Source organism: Salmo salar, chromosome 26 (assembly GCF_965601325.2).
Source record: "Salmo salar chromosome 26, fSalSal1, whole genome shotgun sequence".
Taxonomy (NCBI): Eukaryota; Metazoa; Chordata; class Actinopteri; order Salmoniformes; family Salmonidae; genus Salmo; species Salmo salar.
Genome location: NC_138316.1, coordinates 26541286 through 26561080, shown reverse-complemented (window position 1 = coordinate 26561080; position 19795 = coordinate 26541286). Strand labels below are relative to the sequence as shown.

Below are 19795 nucleotides of genomic sequence, written 5' to 3'. Positions count from 1 at the left end.
GATATAGCGCTGCACCGGGCAGGACGATCCACCCAAATATAGATACAAAACAAGAGAGATGTTGACAACTCAACTTTGCAAATAAGTATTTTTTACAGATTGTACAGGTAGCCGAATATTATAATACTTAGGTTATACAGTTTTAAATCAGAGTTCAGCCTAAATCACAATTGTGAGACTATTTATTGCACAGTTACTTTCCATAGCCCAGCGAGATTACGTTGCCAATCGGCGTTATTCATTGTACTGACAAATAGGCTTAAAGTAAAAATTGTATCTAACACAATTTCAAGTGTTTTTACAGAATATGTTCTGTGCTAAACAGGCCTCAGCGAATGTAGCCCACTATTGCGAGAAGAAAATGAACTAAACCCCAGCATACACTTGTGGGATCCCCATTCGCAACACCTCAGCCAGCCTCCCTCCAGATTCCCAAACATTCCGTGCAAAGTGGCTGGAGAAACGGCCGACTATTTACTAACCTGGATAAATTGTATAGTTAGGGCTGACTTTCCGACACCACCACCTCCAACCACAACCAGTCGATACTTCTCCTGCACCGAGCCGTCCTTCCACCCTGCCATCGAGGACACACTTCTGCACTCGCCGCTGTCTGAACACCAGTACTGAGGAGACACCCACTTTTCAGTGAAAGGCCTTCAGTTGAAAAATGGAACGAAGGAAAATCGCGAGCCTAAATAGACTGAAATGATAACTGCGTCTACAATCCGTTCCAGACTAGAGGAATTAACGGTGCTGCTCACTGAGCTACGGGCGACCGAGTCCATACGCTCTCAACAGCGTTGCTAACCACTGCGTTTTTAAGATGTGAAACAGAAAGGAGTAATCAGTTAGTCCAGTACAAATGTCCGTCGCTAGGGGCACTTTACTTCTCATGAGTAGCATCGACTAAAGGGGTATTTAAATACTACCATTGTAGAATACTCACTTTACGACTTATGTTCCTTTCAGTTAGGGCTTACCATTGTTTTCTTTACCATTGTTTTCTTTATGTGCTGTGCCAATAAGAACATTTATAAGCATTCATTTTGGCCTTGCACAGACTATCCTCAGTAGGCTACAATGAGGTCATGCAGTATTAATGTCCATGTTAGCGTAATTAACAGTATCCACCATCCAGCCCACACATGGATGGATGGTGATTGTAATGGATTTCATACTTTCAGCTATCATTAATCTGTGATGGTCTGGATGATCAATAAGCCTATCTTCCAAGTAGCACATCATTGTTAGTGGGAAAGACACGTTTAGTCTGGCCTGGAGGGATGGCTTTTGGCTAATTTCCATGTATTACCTTAAAAAATGGGAAGATATGCTGCTGCTTGACACTGTCTGTTTTCCACAGCTGTGGAGCGCTATCCTCACAGACAGCTTTGGCCAATATCAAGGCCCCCAGAGTGAGAGCTTTCACACAAAGGCACGTTGTCCACATATTTATATGTTCTTAATTCCATTCCTTTACTTAGATGTGTGTGTATTGGGTATATGTTGTGAAATTGTTAGATATTACTGCACTGTCGGAGCTAAGAACACAAGCATTTTGCTACACCCGCAACAACATCTGTTAAACACGTGTATGTGAATAATTAAATGTGATTTGATTTGATTTGACTTCAAGTGTGTGTGTGTGTGTGTGTGTGTGTGTGTGTGTGTGTGTGCGTGTGCGTGTGTGTGTGTGTGTGTGTGTGTGTGTGTGTGTGTGTGTGTGTGTGCGTGTGCGTGTGCGTGTGTGTGTGTGTGTGTGTGTGTGTGTGTGTGTGTGTGTGTGTGTTTGTTAGGGCTGTCAGGGCTGACTGAGTTCTTCTATTCTGTAGCAATGGCATGCATGCGTGACCACAGTGATCTTGGTGACGCACACAAGTGGGTTTATATCTGAGTTTCTGGAAGGACCTAAATGTTATATAGCCCCCAGCCAGCGTATAGCAATACTTTATGCAATACTGGTGCATGTGTTTACATATCTACACTAAACAGAAATATAAACGCAACAAGGTGTTGGTCCCATGTGTCATGAGCTAAAATAAAAGATCCCAGAAATTGTCCATAAGCACAAAAAGCTGATTTCTCTCAAATGTTGTGCACACATTTGTTTACATCCCTGTTAGTGGGCATTTTATAATTTGTCAAAATAATCCATCCAACTGACAGGTGTGGCATGTCAAGAAGCTGATTAAACAGCATGATCATTACACAGGTGCACCTTGTCCTGGGTAGAATAAAAGGCCACTCTAAAATGTGCAGTTTTTTCACAACACAATGCCACAGATGTCTCAAGTTTTGAGGGAGTGTGCAATTTCCATGTTGACTACAGGAATGGTCCACCTGAGCTTTTGGTAGAGAATGTAATGCTTATTCCTCTACCATAAGACACCTCCAATGTTGTTTTAGAAAATTGTAGAGACCACGTGTCACGACGCCAGCCCAGGACCTCCACATCCGGCTTCTTCACGGGATCGTCAGAGGAGGGGAGGGGGATGCTGAAGAGTATCTCTGTCTGTAATAATTCTGATTGGCTGGGGGGGCTTATGCCCCCCCAGGCCCACCGATTGCTGCGCCCCTGCCCAGTCATGTGAAATCCATAGATTAGGGCCTAATTCATTGATTTCAATTGACTGATTTCCTTATATGAACTGTAACTCAGCAAAATCTTTGAACAGTAGATATGATTTTCCTTCATTTTCCCTCTGTCTACTCCCAGGAGGGCTATTCAGCAAGATGTTGTATTTTAGACTCCTGAATGAACAAATTCCAATTGACTCCCACTCTGCAATGTAGTGCCAGAGGCATTTGAGGAATTTAAATGAACTGCTGAAATCACAGTCCACACAGCCTGTGGGGTAGCTGAGGAACAACAGGGGCGGTGCACGAGTCCCACTCTTCAGGAAATATGGCTTGTTAAGTATGTTTCAGTAGGTCACTTAATGGCTCTGTACCTATGTTATATTTACAGCTCTGAAATCCTTATGTCGACAAAGTTAAAACGGTGAGGCTAAAGGGGAGTTCTGGGTTGAAAAAGGGGAGAGATATTTGTAATGGAAGAACTCTTGTTGATTTACTGCATTGTTTGGGTCTCTTTTTTCCATTCAGTCATTGTGATACCACACAAGCAGGGAAGTTCAACAAAAATATGTGAATCACTGAAAAATGTGAGTCATTCATAATTTCTCTCCGATAACTATACTGTGTAGTGTCGTATGTCTGCAGATTTTAGGGTGAGATGAGGACTTGAGAGGAAAGGGACTTAATGATTCATCATGGGTTTTGTTTGTTACTGTCTGAACTCTTCACTATAGGCCTAAAATCGTGTTTTTCAAACTCTTTTCTTACAAGCAATCATAATTTCACAGTAATGATGCCTTTAAACATGCCTCTCAATATGAGAATCTAATGGAAATGTGGTCATCAAATTCAGAAGACGTGCGTCAAAGTCAGAAAATGTGCGTGAAGTGCTCACATTCTAAATCTTTCCATACAAGGCAAAACGTGATGTAATTTCCTTTCCAAGAAGCGAGGGAAATTTTGAGTGTCTATTCCACTGGAGAAGTTTTATATAATGGTGAGGTGGGAAAGGCAGTCAAAGCAATGTAAATGTATGTGACTGCGATTAGAAATTGACAAGGGATTTGGATTTCATGCTGATCTTTCACCATTTCAATACATGGCAAAGACTGATCTCACACAGCACGTTGATTGTGTTCACTCCACATTTGTATGACTTGAAATTTGGGACTGGCACAAACATACATTTTCACTTCATTGATGCAATTACTTGCAATTTACAGAAGCAATAACTTTTTTCCACAAACCTTTAAGTTTTACTTTCAAGGAATTTGCATGCATCGGATACAATAACCACTTCGATGAGTCATTATCTGTAGTATAAAGACAATAATGGGACATGAGATCAGCTAAGCTGCTTATTCACAGGCAGCCCAATTCAGATCATTTGTTTGGTCAAATGACCAATTAGTGGTAAAAACATAAGAATTGGGCTGCCTATGTAAACACAGCCGTAGTGGATGGAATGTGAATTCAAACTGCATCCATATTTCATGATTTAGTCTATGACATTTCATGTAACTTTACTGTCATAACATTTGGCAACAGCGTAGTTAAGGGATGGTGGATCGGAAGTTTTTCCTACCTCGCGTTCCTTTAGTGTGAGTAAAGAACGACTGAATACGCAAACAGAACATCGTCTGAAATGTTGGGAGTATGTTTTGTTATATATGTAATGTTTATTGAAAATGAAAGAAAGGCCAGGGATATCACTTGGAGGACAATAAGAGGGAGTTTCTTCCTGACACAGGAGGTGTAAAACCATTTCTCATACACACATAGAACAGTACTTAATCAAAATGGCCATCAAAAAAATATTGTAGCGCTTTATGGCCAGAGACAGACGAGAATAGAGAGGACTAGCAGAAAGCACATTTCTTTGCAGATGAATCTTGTCCAGTGATGTGGAGTTCTCAGTTGGACCGCTGGTTTTCAGTTCACTTTATACAGATGTTTTTTTCTGGGAAAGGTTGATCTTGTCACCCAGACTCAACGCCATACCCTGTAGAGAGAAGGGAAGTGTTACTTGCAATGTATAAACTTTAATAAACAATTCCACCCCGATGTTTGCATTATTCTATCATTACTACTTGCACTACGTTTGAAAAATGTTTGCATCCCAAATGGCAACCCATTTGCAAAAGTAGTACACTATATAGGGAATAGGGTGCATTTTGGGATGTAGTCTGAGTGTGGAGTGAGTTTCTCACCTGGCTCTTGGCCCGGATGCGGATGTGTCCGTTGACAGGGGCATCAGGACCCAGGTGGATGGGCTTCTCAATGCTGACGTTGGCCAGGGCGTCTTCACCGAAGATGGAGCGGGCATACAGGTTGGCAGCCATGAAGCCACAGAAGCCAGAAAGTGCCTGGTTGTAAGGACAGACAAGGTTGTGTGAGTGAGCATCACATGCATTACTACCTATTTGACCCAGTAGTATGAAATGTGCTGAGTTTGCTGAAGATAGGGCTATGACAAGAGAGAGTCAAGCTCATCTTAACTGTCTAAATCCATCAGTGGATTGATGAAGAACTTGAAACAAAAGAAATAGGTACATATTGCCTGTATCTCGCAAGGGGCCCTTTTCTTTTTAAACGGATTGATTCAATCAGATAATTATAAAAAGACATTTAGAAATCAAATCCTAACACTGTAAAAAAGGTAGCAGCAGCAGAAAAGTTCGACGCTCTGACAACTTCCACTCATTAGCCTTCCCATTTGCCAGGTATTCTGTTCTACACATTATCATCATCATCATCGTCCTATTGATGTAGTTCAAACGGCAATATTCCACGACTACTGTACCTTCTCTGGGGTCAGGCACTTCATGTTGGTGGAGCTGAGGATGTGGTGGAGGTACTCGTTCAGGTCTGCAATGTTGGTGTTCACTGTCACCTAGAATAAACAGTGTTATTACGATCATCCACTGAACACACTAACAAAACAAAACCAAATATGGACAGTTCTCTTATCTAGCGGTAGTACCTTATTCTCCCACTCAAACTCAGCCCACATCTGTCTGAACTCTGCGTCTGTGCACGAGGCTGGCTGGATGTAGTCCATGATGTCAATGTGGATGTCACTGAGGACCACGCAGTTCCTGTCGCTGGCAGCTCCTGATACGTCATACACTGAGACAGAGAGACATTAGAACTGATGTCGTACACGTGGAGTGGAGGCTGGCATCAGATTATTCATGACAAGTACTCTGACAGAAGTTAGAAGTGATCCTCTTACCTATGTTGCCAAATATGATGCCATTCTCTGTGGATGCCACTTTGACGTTAGCCTTGATGTTGGCAAAGTCATGGGGTGCCAGAGTGAGAGGAGAAGGCTTCTCAACCAGCTTGAGGTCACCTGTTGGATTGAAAGGTTGATATCAGCATTAGACATACATCACCTATGGTAAACAACAGAGATTGCCCTGAAACAACCCTTAGTAAGGATGTATGACTCTCCATATAGTCATATGAACTATAGACTAGAACCTCACCCAATGTCGCCAGCTCCAGGGTGCAATTCTGAAGGGTGTCGTTGGTTTGGTTGACGACCAGCACGTCCAGCACAATGTCATACTGGTTGACATGGACATAGGCCTCAGCATAGACTGGGTCTGAGAAACCAGTCAGCTGGGTAACCTGCAATACATCATACACTCCGAATGACATGGTCCTCACCAACCTGTTATTATACAACGGAGCACCTGTCAATAACTACCTCAACAGCACTAATAGCTTAGATGAAAACGTAGATTTCTGAATAGGATCCTGATACAATCCATAGCCTGAACCTAGAAATGTTATATTCATTCCCTCTTTCATAGTCGTTCCTGTGAAACAGACCTAGAAAACACTGATTTCTCTGTTGCTATGACTCACTGTCACGTTAGAAACACAATGCCACCTGCTGGCAACTTGAGGTACATCACACACATCTACTATCCAAAAAGGCACATGACCATGTGATTTCACAAGCACACAATTTTGTAATTCTGTAACAGAACAGTGTGTGTGTCTACTGGGTCCTTGTAGGTGTACCTTGTTGAGTTTGGAAGCCATGGGGTCGTTAGCCTCCTTCTTAAGAGTGGTTCCCATGGCAGCCAGTAAACTGAGCTGGAACTGGTCCTCCTTGGAGGTCGTCTCGTTCTTGGCCGTCAGTTGCATAAAGGAAATGGGGTCGTCTGCCTGCACCAGCACGTTCCGCTTCTCTGACTCTTTCTGTGGATAAGAGCACAGAACACCATCAGCACATAGCAATACAATCCAGCAGTGTCCAAATGGATAAGCAGGCAAGTGAAGGGAGAACTAAAGTATAGCTGACTGAACTGGGAGAAGGCAGTGGTTTAGTGAGAAGAGTGGACTGGAAGCTATGGCCTAGTAATCTAGCAGCCAGCGCTGCTCCTTACCTTCTGAGATAGCTTCTCCTCCTCCAGCCTGACAGTGAGCATGTGAGAAAGGGACTTGCGGCACTCCTTATTAAAGATGTTGTTCATGAGGGGCGAGCACTCGGACAGCACCTTGAGGCACAGCGAGATGCGGTCCACATCGTCGTCTGTGATGGGCTTCTTGGGCAGAGAGGACTTGCCCAAGTGGAGGATGGTGGCCATGATCAGCATAGACTCAGCCACAAAGGACTGAAGGGGAGACGGTGATAGAGCATTATAATCACTTCATGACTTTCAATGGACAGTGAACATGGAACACCTAAATCACAAATTGTTCCACAACTGTTTCAGAAGAGGTTCTATACTTTACATTCTGTCTCTTTCTGTCTTGAACTATGGTGACATATCGCAGGGCCACTTTGGTCAGGGTTGTGGCTAAAGAGGCTGCCACATAGAAGTCTCCGTCCATCAAGAAGCCCCTGAGAGGAGGCCTACAGGGAAAGGGACGACAGTTTCATTGAGTGACATTTCATCCACTTCTGAAAGACAATCACTGCAAGCTAAGAAACTATGTATTTTAGACACAAAAGGTGATTTATTTTACCTGTCTTCTTCCTTCTTTGAGGGTCGGGAGGAGCTGAGGGCGCTCTGCGTGACGTAGGTGCCCATCTCTGTCACCAGTTTGGCTGCTGGCGCTGCGCTCACCTCTTCTTCTGTCTTCCCCTCCCCAGCCTCTTTCTTGATCTCGTTCTCTACTATGGGGATCTGAAAAGGGGACAGACATGAGCCACTGGCATCAAGTATCACTCTGGTATTGAATGCTGAAAGTGAATGAATAATCCATAAGCACACATACATACCTCTCCAAGCGACCTTCGCACTTCTGTCATCACACTCTGAATGTCCTCTTTAGTGCTGCAGTACTCTCCCAGGATCCAAAGCGCTCCTCTGTAGATCCTAACACAGTTTAAAAGATTGGATGTCAGCATAAAAAAAATCTGTAATTCTCCAAAAGCATCCTGTGATTGTCTATTTATATGCAAGCTTGTCAGTCCTGGTCTTACTTGACAGTCCTGATGGCGTGGAAGACTTCCAGCATCTTCTCGATGATGAGGGGCCTCAGGTTGTCGAACCTCTGAATGGCCTCCCTCACAAACTCCAGCACATCAGCCGCCGCTGCCTCGTTAGTGTCACTCAGGAACTCCATCAGCTGAGTGACACACGTATGTCATTTAGAATACATCACAGAGGGCAGAATGACCCTAGCTGTGTTTGATTTCAGTGTGTGAACAGGGTAGACTCACCACAGGAATGACATTGGCCGCCATGTCAGGGAAGCGTACACTGCATGAGTGGAGGGTGCGCACCAGCAGCTGCCTGAATTTATCAGTGTCCTCATGCTCCGTCACGTTGTTGGTCTTAATCACCTCCTTCTTCAGAACTATCACCAACTGGAACACAAACACATAAACACCTTAGTTAGAATAATCATCCTTTTACAAAATAGACAGGAGAGGCGAGTCCACAGAGACAGGAGAGGAGAGTCCTGAGGATGACACCCCCACCTCCTCTACGTTCCGGGATGAGACTAGGTCCAAGGCCAGCTGCAGGGTCTTCTTCCGGACCTCGAGGTCAGGCGTGCTCAAAACACGCAGAATGTCCATCACCAGGTCCTGGGTGGACAGAGAACAGACATGTTAACCAGGTTATTATTACACTTCAAAGACTTACTGGTACCCAACATGGAGCCTGTTCACCAGGAGCAACATTAATGAAAGTGAAGTCGGAGTACCTGGAGAACACGTTCATGAGTGGGATGCTCCTTCAGCTCTATCAGACGATCCAGGACGATCAGCTTCACGTTGTTGTCACTCTCCTTGATGATCAGGTCAATGTAGCACTGGGCAGCAGCCTAGAACAAACACACAAATGCCATTGAAAGACACACAATGCCAGACTAAAATCCACAGCAGTGCCGTGTTGTGTTGTAGATAAGTGAGAGGGGGTACCTTGATGGCAGTGGGTGCGCTGGACAGCGTGACAAGAGTGCCAGCTGCCTCGTACTTGACGGCTGGGCTGGAGGACTGCAACAGGTTGTAGATGCAACGGATGAAGCGGGCACGCTCAGACGGGTTAGCGTGGCACACCTAAACATGGAGGAAACGGAGACATGACAAATAAAAAATGCCAGTACTTACGTGGATATAATCTTCAATAGAAGCGTTGTTTTTTTTTTTACCCTTTTTTCTCCCCAATTTCGTGGTATCCAATTGGTAGTTAGTCTTGTCTCATCGCTGCAACTCCCATACGGACTCGGGAGAGGCGAAGGTCTAGTCGTGTGTCCTCCGAAACACAGCCCAACCAAGCCTCACTACTTCTTGACACAATGCCCACTTAACCCGGAAGCCAGCCGCACCAATGTGTCGGAGGAAACACCGTACACCTGGCAACCATGTCAGCGTGTACGACGCCTGGCTCGCCACAGGAGTCGCTAGTGCGCGATGAGACAAGGACATCCCTGCCGGCCAAACCCTCCCCTAACCCAAACGACGGGTTGGGCCTATTGTGCGCCGTCCCATGGATTCTTTACATATTTCTCAAGAGAGATATCTGGAGGTTTCTAGTGGGAAAATGTCTGAAGGACTCACCTTGTAAATCAACTCCACAATGACCAACTGGAGAATATCTCCAAATGTATGCACTTGATCAATGCAGGTGCTGAGGTAATCCAGAGCTCTGTCCTGCACAGTGGAAATGACCAGTGTTAGTCCCAGACACAGAAAAATGTTGGTGAGCAGTCTCTACTAAAAAAAGTGAAGATGCAATTGACCTGGTCTGCGTGAATGAGCATCATGAAAGCATTTCTCTTGCAGCTGGCATCTTTTTCATTCACAAGGAAATCATGGATCAACTCAGGGGCATCTGGGATAAGATTTTCAAAGTTCCTGAGATGAAAATAAAATTGCTCAAGTAAATGCCATGTTCTCCATTAAGGGTCATAAACAGTCATACGGGACTTCCATATTGTACCACTACAGTAAGTGTACCTGTAGATGGTGTAGATGGCCAGTACAGCATTGCGGCGAACGTAGCTGTGGCGGTGCTCCAGGCAGGCGCGGATGGCGGGCATGAGGGGCTCCAGCAGCTCAGACTCCTTCAACTTGCACAGAAAGCGCAGGGTGGATCCACGGATGAACTCGTTGGGGTGCTGCAAGTCCTGAAACAGACAAACATAACCTTGAATAAGAGTCATTAAATGTAGTCACACGTTATACTTTCTTGTGCTAATTATATAACGTATCTAACATTCAGACATACAGTGACAGTACACTTGTGTAGTATGCTACCATACCTTTCTGTAGGCATCACAGACCAGGATCATCTCCTGAAGCAGCTTGCCATCTGGAGTCGTTTTGGGGACAATCTCCCAGAAGACTAGCAGAAGCTTTTTAATGGTGTGGTCTTGAAGTGGGAGGACAAATCGGATGATGGTCATCAGTAGGCCTGGCAGCTTCTCTCCATTCAGTATCATGATGATTACCTTCTTCAGGGCCTCTGTCTTTGCCTTGATCTCTCCTTTTTCTGATATCAGGAAAAAATAACATTGTATTACTCTTAAAGTCACACTAATCCCAGATCATTCACACTAATAGTTTAGGGGCAGTTAGGTGCCTATTGCCAATGCAGATAGGGTCAACAGAGGATACTTACCCAAGTCTGCTTTGAGACTGACTTCCGATGGAGGTTCGGAGTCATTTGGAACATTGATCAAAGTGTAACAAACGTTCTCTGCGGCTGTCATTTTGCCGGATGGATCGTCTTTCCTCTTGCAGCACCCCAATCAACAAAACTGTTAAGATGATTCCTATTTAGTACCCATCAAGTAATGTTAATGCATAATCCGACAAATGTAAACATAGCTGCTATTACACATAAGTTATTGAACACGATTCGTGCTTTCTAATACTGCACTGCTGTAGTTAAGAAATATGTGGTAGTTAGTCGACACATTCACGTAGACAAGTCAGTTAGCTAGCTTGTACTATAGTAGCTAGTATTTATTTTTATTTTTTTGGAGATAGTAAATGTTATTCATTAACACAGGCCGCCTCGGCTGTTAGTTAGCTAGTATGCTAGTTATTGACAAGTCAATGGCCTAACGAATTATGCAGCTCAATCAGTGATATTCACAAAAAAAAACTGAAATGCAATATGCCAGTAACACTTCACAGAGCCTAGTAAACTAGTCAGACGTTTTGATAACGCAAATAGAGCAAACTCAAAAGCTTGCCGTCCATGACAGCTAGCGTTAGCTTGCAAATGGTGGATGGATACCATAACATATTTGGAATACAATTACCCAAACCAATCTTTCCGCACTTGGTCACGATAGAGAAATAAGCACGTAGCTGCCTTACTGCACGTTTACTATATTTCAAAATAGCCTCAGATGTCGCGTCTGTTATTTACTTGGGCATCTATAAATTGCTCAGATCTTCTCGAGCTGTCCGTTCCCCACTTCCCTGTGACGTGGAAGACTAGCTACTTTCTGAGCCACATCACTGATACAGCAAGTGAAAAGGGACAAATAACCCGGATGTCTAGTCGCGAAGACGAAATTCTAATTATGAGTGTTGCCCAATGTAACAATATTCTATATTGCCTCCATTTATGTACTGATCTGATGCTTTACATGTTTTTGCTACACGTATTTTATACATTTGCCATTTATGGAATATTGAATTGTAGATTTTGTTTATAATTGACCCATCCCCCCATCACTTGGTATGGTCCAATCCAGAAGGTTGACCAAACCACATTATATAAAGCTACCATTTCAGTTGGGTTTGTAAGTAGGTTGTTTTACCAGTGATTATGATTCAATAAATCCATAGTAATCCTGGGTTAGTCATGATGTTTAAACATCTATGTTTTAATTTTTTTGTTCAAAGTTCCTTTTCTTTGAAAACATCCCCCACAAGTGGCCACATAAGAACATAGAATGACAATGCAGTAATGAGAAAAGATAAACGTGATGTTACATTTCTTTTAACTAACCAGACAAGTTCAGAAAAAGTTTGTCTTTAATGACAAAAAAATGAATGCAAACATTGAACCGCTAACAAAAATCATAGATAGTCGACTTGAACATTCACAAGTATAATGGTAATTGTTCTCCATGTTGATACAGGTACAAGTGAGTGTGGGTGGAAATTTGACTGAAGGAATCAGGGATAAGAGCTTTGTCATCTTCACACTGTGTGGGACACACTTTAATCTCAGAGCTCCATGGGCTCTTCTGGCTTCTCTGCTGCCGGCTCGTCGTCTGGCTGGGCAACCTGCAGCAGAACAAGAGGAAAAGGCATGAGCATGGTCAGGTATGGAGATAACTGAATAATGTACCGCCAAGAAACTTATTAAGGCAATAACCGTTCCTCTTGACAAGTTTCCTCAGAGAAAATATTTGTATTCAACATTTGCCAAGTTGTTCTTTACCCTTCTCTGTGGCCTCTCCTCAAGACCTTCAAGGAATGATGCCACATCGCCATCATCGTAGATGGTGAACTCCATGTCCTTGCCAACAATCCCGACAGACACATTCTAAAAGGGCAGACAGTAAGTTGTCAATCTGTGAATTAACTTGTGTAATGAACCCCTACCCTTCTCTCTGAACCCCTCATGAATTTAAAAACACTGGATTAGTGTAAGAATGGCTAGGTGTTTTCACATAGTAGTTATACCAGTCCATCCCATCAGGGGGAGCGAATGAGAGCCCACTTCAGGGTGAGGAGTAGATAATTGGACAGTAGCCTGATGTTAAAGTCTTAAGGTTACTACAAACTTCACTCCGTTGATCTACGTGCATGTGGGTGGAGTGGGATTTTTGGAGCAGGGGATACGTTTTGGTAGCATGATATCCTTGCCGGTCCCACTCCCATTCAAATAAAATCTAATTTAATTTGTCACATACGCCAAATAGAACGGGTGTAGACCTTAGTGAAATGTTTACTTACAAGCCCTTAACCAACAATGCAGTTAAGAAAAATACGTGTTAAGAAAGTATTTACTAAAATAAACTGAAGTAAAAAAATAAAAGAATAGAAAAAAAATAATAAAATAACAGTAACGAGGCTATATACAGGGAGTACCGGTACAGAGTCAATATGCGGGGGCACAAGTTAGTCGAGGTAATTGAGGAAATATTTACATATAGGTAGAGGTAAAGTGACTCACAAGGGGGTGATAGCAAAGTTTTGTAATATTTTATTAGTAGCTAGCTGGCAGCCTGGCTAGCTGGCTTTAAACATAGGAAGCTAGCTAGCTTTTTTAACTTCCCACATCTATCTCCTTATGAAATAAATCAGATTTATAATTAAAACATATGCACTGGCAAATATTCGTATACTTGCAGGTTTAACTACTGATGGGGAAACAAAGCTTCCTGAAGCTGAGGTTTCCAAGACAATTGTGTCAAATAGGTTCATTACTCAAGGCTTTAATCAACAGTGTACACTAGTTACGTCTGCTGTTCAAAAATAATTTATAGCATCCAAATGAGCGTGTGCTTAGCGTTTCCTTTTTGTCTTCTACCAAACCAATCAGGTGGTTATTCGACGAAACGAAGCTTCATGTCATTAATCACGTGCTTCTGATTCGTGATACAGGCATTTACACTGCTTCGAAGTACACTTCTAAGCGATTTTGACGTATGCCTCAGAGTTCAGGCATCAAACGTAACATCACTAAGTGTAACCCAAAACATTATCCCAGTTTGATATGCTGCTTGTGTATTAATTCCCATATCAGCTAAAAACAGATTATCATCATGTATTGCTCACAGAGAAAAAAAATCACATGGCTAGCTAGTTGGCTATAGCAGGTTATACCATTTCACACTAGCCTGATAGTTATAACTTCTAAACAAAATACCTTTTTTGGGTGGATTCTTGTTGTTTGATTATCAATGCAAAATAGGCTACTTTGATGAATAGCCTATAGATCGGATCGATGGAACCAAGTGACAACACTGCCCCCACGGCTGCGGAAAGAATGATACGGGGCGTCTCAATGTTCAGGTAGTAGAAAAGCATGTTGAATGCCGGATGGTATTACAAGAAGCCGCCCCTTTTGTGACAAAAAACGGCATTCCAACATTGCGCTATGCTCTGAATCTTGCGTCTCCATAGAGCTTGCAGTAAGCTTAAGGTTTACCTTTGTGGTAAGATCTTGTTCTGCAGGTAGAGTTTCTCTCAGTCCCCGGAGGCCATGTTGAACTAGGTCATTCAGTTCACCTACAAGACAAAATGAAAGCTTACAACGTGCTTACATCAGAAGCAGAGAAGAAAAGGCATAAAATACTCACAGTCGAGAAAAGTGTCCATATGTCTTTCCAGGTAGGTACGTGCAGACTGGGAGCGGGCCCCTATGGACATGGCCTTGCAATCAAAGTAGTTGGCAGAGGGGCAGGTCTGGAAAATGTGTGGCCCCATATCCTAGAAAAGACAGACAATATTAGATATGACATACTACTCCACTAATATTTATAGAGGGACAAACCAACCAATACATATCTTACATCATATCCTGCGATGAGTAATCCCACACCATAAGGCCTTCTTCCATATCTCTGTGTAGGGATCTGGGTTTCTGAGTGCTAGGTCAAGGTGGATTGTCTTAGTTGCAACGGTATAATAACTTTTCAAATGATCAATACAGACAATTCATGTTGAGCATCATAAAAACTACATTTGTGGTAAAAGGATACTGCTTCCAATTAGTGTGACCAAGCGGGACACAGGGAGAGGCCGATCAAACACGAACCTGGAGTCCAGGCACTCCTGACGCATAAAGTTGCTTTAGGTGTATGATGGAAGAGAGAAGTGTTAACCCCAGTCAGAAGAACACTGTCTAATTATCTTCAAGAATATGAACAACCATGCACGTAAGATCCTCTCTTACCAGAGTAGCCTTGCATCAGCAGTGAGGCCAGCAATGGAGATGCCAATATGGCTGTCGACGTGTAGAATTTTCTTCTGATGGGCAGCCAACTCGGACTGAGCTCTCTGGACAAGAACACAAAATTAGGATTAAAAATAAGACTACTTTTACACTGCTTTTCATATAAGCATGTTCTTGAATGCAAATGTAAAATCAATGTAAATTGTACCTTCAGAGCCACAAGTACAGCATGACTGCGAGATTTCAGACCCACTGTGGCAGATCCTTGTTTCACTGCTTCCATAGCATATTCAATCTGATGAATACGCCCCTGAAACACAAGACAGTGACCTGTTATGAGAGTCACAAATATTGCAGCTGAAATTGCTAATTGTTAAGTTACTTGTATTTGCAGACTCTTACCTGTGGACTCCAAACTGTGACATCATTGTCATACTGGTTGCGGAACTAAGAAAAATACAAAAATGAGTCTTACAATCTAGAAACCTACATATTGCTGTCGTCATAGTACAATATGTCATCATTGATTCCATAATAGAAATCAAGTTCATTTGCATGTGAAAATGTTATCATGGAATCCATTATTGCTCCATTGTTTATATTGGCTGCCCAAAGCCCACTTTAATGGTAACAGTTACTTCTTACGTATCTTTAACAAGGCAATGACTCAGCTAAAACAGATCTGATTTAACTAGCTAGCTAGCAACACAGCTTGGTCTTCACACAGTGAAGTTTGACTTCAAGTTGTGAACAAGTAATCTAGGTAGCTAGCTAGCTGAATGGATAACATTAGCTAGCTAGTTAGCTACCATTGATTAAAATGTTAGCTATGTCCAATAACATTAAGCAAGAAGTTAGCTACTACTATCATATTCTACACAAAATATGGGATAGTCACAGGTTAGGGATGCAGCCACAGCATTTGTTGTTAGCCTAGCCAGCTATTATATTTCATTACCTTTTTCTTTACCGGTAAGTTACAGTAGCGTGGCTAGTAAGCTTAACTAAATGCTTACTCATTGCTATGGATAGCTAGCTAGGTAGCCTTTCCATCCAACTAAAGGTAACAGACATTTCTGGTGCATGTAATTATTACGTTTGCATTCACTTTTGATATATCGTACATATTATATTATTTCTTCCAAGCTTACCATGATGATAGAGCTTTCAACCAACAAGCGCCTCAGATAACCGATTAGTGCTTGATTACTTTTCCTATTGACGTCTGCGCAAAGGGAAACAAGTAGATTACAGAGAGGGGGATCCGAGTTCTGTATTTTTCTCTCTGCCAGATGTGATGTGAAATTCTTCACCAGACACTGCTGAAGAAATCAGAAACCACCCACAAAACACAAAGTAAAAGCGTGCAATTACTCAATACACCTAATGTTAAACATAATCTACAATCTCGTCGAAATCAATTATTTATCCCTGAAAATTTCGATTTTAAAGGTGCGTTCCTTATTCTTACATAAATATCACTTGCTTTAGCCAAATAGAGTTCTCTGATATATGTAGTGCTCTAAAGATGCGATTCCGTGGAGGAGCAATGCTTTCATTTACAAAGTATCATTAGAACACATAAAATAGGTATTCTAAGATTAATCATATTTTCAAAAATGAAGTGGTAGATTTCGTTAGTTGAACATATTTGGAAATCTTTCAATATCACAGGCCTGCCAGAGTAACCAGGACTAGATAGTGGTACAATAGCCTGGCTATGTAATTACACTAGAAAAAAAGGTGTAATAATAATAGTAATACTACTACTATTATTACTACTACTACTTCTACTACCACTAATAATAATGGCTAAACCTTCAAATAATGGGCCTTATTTTTGGCCAACATGTACTTTACCAATCCTAAAATCCCAAACAAACAGATCAAGTTGCATATCTGTTTGAAAGCAAGATCAATTGACGTTTGGATTTTGTCCAAAGTAACGGTAACCAAAATTTGGTAAATTGATAAACGCACACTTTCTTTAACTTCACTGTCAACATGTTGACGTTGTGTGGTTGTTTTTAGCTGTATATATTATCTATTTTTGAGGTTTTCAGTGTATTTTGAACGCGTTTAGACAATGCAATTAATTGTGATTTAAAAAATGCGTGCACTAAAATTACAAAAAGTTAACTCGAGCTGATTAACTCTGACAGTCTTAGTTTTTATATAGCAGCACTCTTCTTCTGACCGACCATGAGAGTGCACGGTTTGTTTTTAGTGCTGCAGAGCGCGTGCCTGTGTCGATCTGTAGTTTTTGTAGCGGATTGTCACATCTAGGCGGCGACACAGAGTCCCTTTTCTCTAAAAACAACAACATTTCACCTTCTCTTTCTTTTAGTCAAAATGCTTGAGCACGTTTGAGTGACCATGGAGTGCGTTTGCCGTCAGGTAGTTGAGAGTTAATACGGCGAGAATATTGGGAGAAGGAAACTTTTGAAGGAATCCAAGGAGCTACAGTTGAAAACATGGCTGTTCGCGAAGAAGGAGAGGTTTTACACAGTAAAATCAGGCACCACGATGGGGTTGCCAATGCAAACAGCACAGAGAGCTTCAGGAACGGCTATGTGAAGAGCTGCGTCACCCCTTTAAAACAAGACCATCAAAGGGGATTTTTGTTTAACGTCTGTAGGTTTTGTAATGAGGACATTCTGAATTCAAAAATATTTCGAATTTCTGGCCTATACCTGGGTGCATTCGCAATATTTGCAGTTTCGTTGCTTATTTCCAGGAGCTTGCAAAGTGACTTCAGCTTTTGGGATTTGCGGACTTTTCTGTCGGGCTTCTCTCAGTCCATCAGCCCTCTCTTTAGCATAGGCTGTGCATTCTTCTTTTTGACATTTTATTTAAGGAGGAAAAAGAGGGAAAGTAATAAATGTTGGCTTGTGTCACTGCCAGCATCATGTTACTTAGGGGATTTTTTAGTTTTGCGGTTTTTGCAGTGGGGAGAGGACCAACACCAGATGCAAATGATTGGCAGGTTGTTATTCGTGTTGGGGTGTGTGGGTCTCCTAACGCTTATCCCCACTTTGAAACTCAAACACAGTGTTCTGATCCTGGTGTTTGCCAGTGTTGTGTGGTTGGTGTCTTTCACCAGTCTGAGCTGTCTGCCTGCACTCCTGAGACCCGTGTTTGCGTGTTTGGCGGGTGTCTCAGGCTCGCTCTTGTCCCTCTGTTTTGACCATTATTACCCGTCAAGGGAAACGCCGAATAGGATCTCCAGCAGCGAGGAGAAAGTCCCTGTGATCAGACCCAGGAGAAGGTCCAGTTGTGTTTCTTTGGGGGAAACGTCGACCAGCTATTATGGCAGCTGTAAAATGCCTCGCAGACCTTCGTTACCGTGCATATCCAGAGAACAGGTAGGTCATGGGCTGGCGTAATGTTCATCATTGCCTTCATTCATTTGTGCAAAAAGTATCACTGACTGCTCAGAGTGAGCACACGTGCGCAAGAGTACACAACCTTGAACCTGTGGTCTCCAGCAAGGAGGCAATTAAACCCCACATCCAGAGTGCATAGGTCAGTAGTCCAGACGGACAATCACCCCTACACTGCTGAACTATTCACCATCCAGGTCATTAACCTCAACTCACACCAAATAATCGTCTCTTGAAATAAACTACTCTGATAGTCCTGCAATAATTAAACCCATATGACTATAACATGCAGCACACACGCACCAGAAAGTTAATTTACCTAAGTGACATTCAGACATCCTATCCCATTCTTGTTTGTTGAGAGAGTTGTGTTGACGACAGGAAAACCTGTCAAACAAGTTAAAGCGTGATCACTTATGGTAGAGTAATCAATGCATTATTTATTAATTCACTTACAGGCATACTTTTCATATAGGCTTAGAAAATAAGTTGGTAGTGCTACATATTCACTAATATCTGAAGTGCTTTATAAGGTTATTATTTCACTGTAGTTAGGATACCCTGCTGTGAGGCCACTGCAATGGAAAGTGTGAGTAGCATCAAGTGTATTTATTTGGCTTCAACACTCACTGTATTCCAGGCAATGTATTGTGACCATGGAGGATATTCATTCCCCAATAGTTCAAGATGGAAGACCCCCCCCAATAGTCAAACATCCTGTTCACACTTACATTTGATTGTAACAAACAACATCACTGTGGCCCAGCTGAGCAAGGGCCACAGTGTATTTATACTAAAAAATGTACCCTTGATTTTATGAAGAAGACAACTTGATGAAATGGCCTATTATTACTTTCTTACGCAGGCCCAATCATAACATTCTTTGCAGGGATGTGAAATATTGCTACCTTGCTTACATTTTCAACATCTGAGCTCAGAAAGAAGCTGTTTTTGGAAGGACCGGGCCGTCCACTCTGACAGTGAAAATACATCAGGCTTTAGCAGCAAATGATGTTCCGTATTTTAAAACCCTAAAGGAATGTAATTCCTTGAAAGATTTATAATAACAAGCTATTTGTGTGTAGAAACTTTATGGATTGCAGTCTGCCTTTATTTTATTATAAGTGATGGTAGCAGATTCGAGTTTATTTGTTATTTGTGAAATATTTAGGCAAAATGTCACACATTAATAAGAGTTTTCAAATCCAACGAGGGCAATATGTTCAGCTGACATTTTAGTATGTGCCCTGCCCTCTCTGACCATATTAGATTAGCCTATCATATTGTTCATTGTCAATTAGATTTATCCAAATTTAGTTTTGCCTCTCTGATTCTGTCTATGAACCTGTGACGTTTTCTAAAAGTGACCTGCCAAATATTGTTTCAGCAATAGCCTTTGTTGTAAACTGGACTACCTTAAAGATGAAGATTATAATGAAAAGATAAGACGCAGAAGCTGCATAAAGGATGTTTTATTACGGTGTTGTAATA

General features: G+C 42.1%; 4 protein-coding genes across 7 annotated transcripts in view; 1 reads left to right on the top strand and 3 right to left on the bottom strand.

Moving 5' to 3' along the window:
- Positions 1-843, bottom strand: part of rras2 (RAS related 2) — a 45855-nt gene extending 45012 nt beyond the window's left edge. The window contains exon 1 of one of the 2 annotated variants that reach the window (XM_014176001.3): positions 483-843. In XM_014176001.3, coding sequence (XP_014031476.1) covers positions 483-584 — 102 coding nt within the window. In that variant the 5' untranslated portion in view covers positions 585-843. The remainder of the gene's footprint in view (positions 1-482) is intronic. The other variant, XM_014176000.3, reaches the window with a different exon arrangement.
- Positions 844-4235: 3392 nt separating this feature from the next.
- Positions 4236-11516, bottom strand: LOC106587500 (coatomer subunit beta). 3 transcript variants are annotated; one of them, XM_014175941.3, is made up of 22 exons: positions 11323-11516; positions 10674-10812; positions 10315-10544; positions 10010-10179; positions 9793-9907; positions 9611-9703; positions 8972-9109; positions 8755-8874; positions 8528-8635; positions 8267-8413; positions 8027-8172; positions 7823-7919; positions 7567-7727; positions 7333-7453; positions 6984-7211; positions 6616-6795; positions 6072-6216; positions 5816-5935; positions 5564-5709; positions 5384-5473; positions 4791-4946; positions 4236-4582 (listed from the first exon to the last, which is right to left on the bottom strand). In XM_014175941.3, exons 2-22 carry the CDS (start codon positions 10762-10764, stop codon positions 4523-4525), a joined length of 2862 nt encoding a protein of 953 aa, XP_014031416.2. In that variant the 5' UTR covers positions 10765-10812; positions 11323-11516; the 3' UTR covers positions 4236-4522. The 3 variants fall into 3 exon arrangements, with proteins under 3 accessions (XP_014031416.2, XP_045564159.1, XP_045564160.1); XM_045708203.2 differs by having other exon boundaries at positions 10674-10827; positions 11323-11506; XM_045708204.2 differs by having other exon boundaries at positions 11433-11492.
- Positions 11517-12028: 512 nt separating this feature from the next.
- LOC106587501 (proteasome subunit alpha type-1) lies at positions 12029-16192 on the bottom strand. The gene is made up of 10 exons (XM_014175942.3): positions 16073-16192; positions 15324-15368; positions 15130-15231; positions 14922-15025; positions 14728-14816; positions 14539-14609; positions 14326-14455; positions 14175-14254; positions 12459-12563; positions 12029-12301 (listed from the first exon to the last, which is right to left on the bottom strand). Exons 1-10 carry the CDS (start codon positions 16073-16075, stop codon positions 12242-12244), a joined length of 789 nt encoding a protein of 262 aa, XP_014031417.1. The 5' UTR covers positions 16076-16192; the 3' UTR covers positions 12029-12241.
- Positions 16193-17215: 1023 nt separating this feature from the next.
- Positions 17216-19795, top strand: part of LOC106587530 (cGMP-inhibited 3',5'-cyclic phosphodiesterase 3B) — a 92422-nt gene continuing 89842 nt past the window's right edge. The window contains exon 1 of the mRNA XM_045708936.2: positions 17216-18286. Within this exon, the coding sequence (XP_045564892.2) occupies positions 17396-18286 (891 nt within the window). The 5' untranslated portion in view covers positions 17216-17395. The remainder of the gene's footprint in view (positions 18287-19795) is intronic.

Coding starts and splice junctions, on each gene's coding strand:
- LOC106587501 (XM_014175942.3), bottom strand. Junction 15,232..15,323: donor TCACAGTTTGGAGTCCACAG/GTAAGAGTCTGC, acceptor CTTGTGTTTCAG/GGGCGTATTCATCAGATTGA. Junction 12,302..12,458: donor AGGAGAGGCCACAGAGAAGG/GTAAAGAACAAC, acceptor GTTCTGCTGCAG/GTTGCCCAGCCAGACGACGA.
- LOC106587500 (XM_014175941.3), bottom strand. CDS start 10,764: ATGACAGCCGCAGAGAACGTTTGTTACACTTTGATCAATGTTCCAAAT. Junction 8,875..8,971: donor GCGCACCCACTGCCATCAAG/GTACCCCCTCTC, acceptor TGTTTGTTCTAG/GCTGCTGCCCAGTGCTACAT. Junction 5,474..5,563: donor AGTTTGAGTGGGAGAATAAG/GTACTACCGCTA, acceptor TGTTTATTCTAG/GTGACAGTGAACACCAACAT.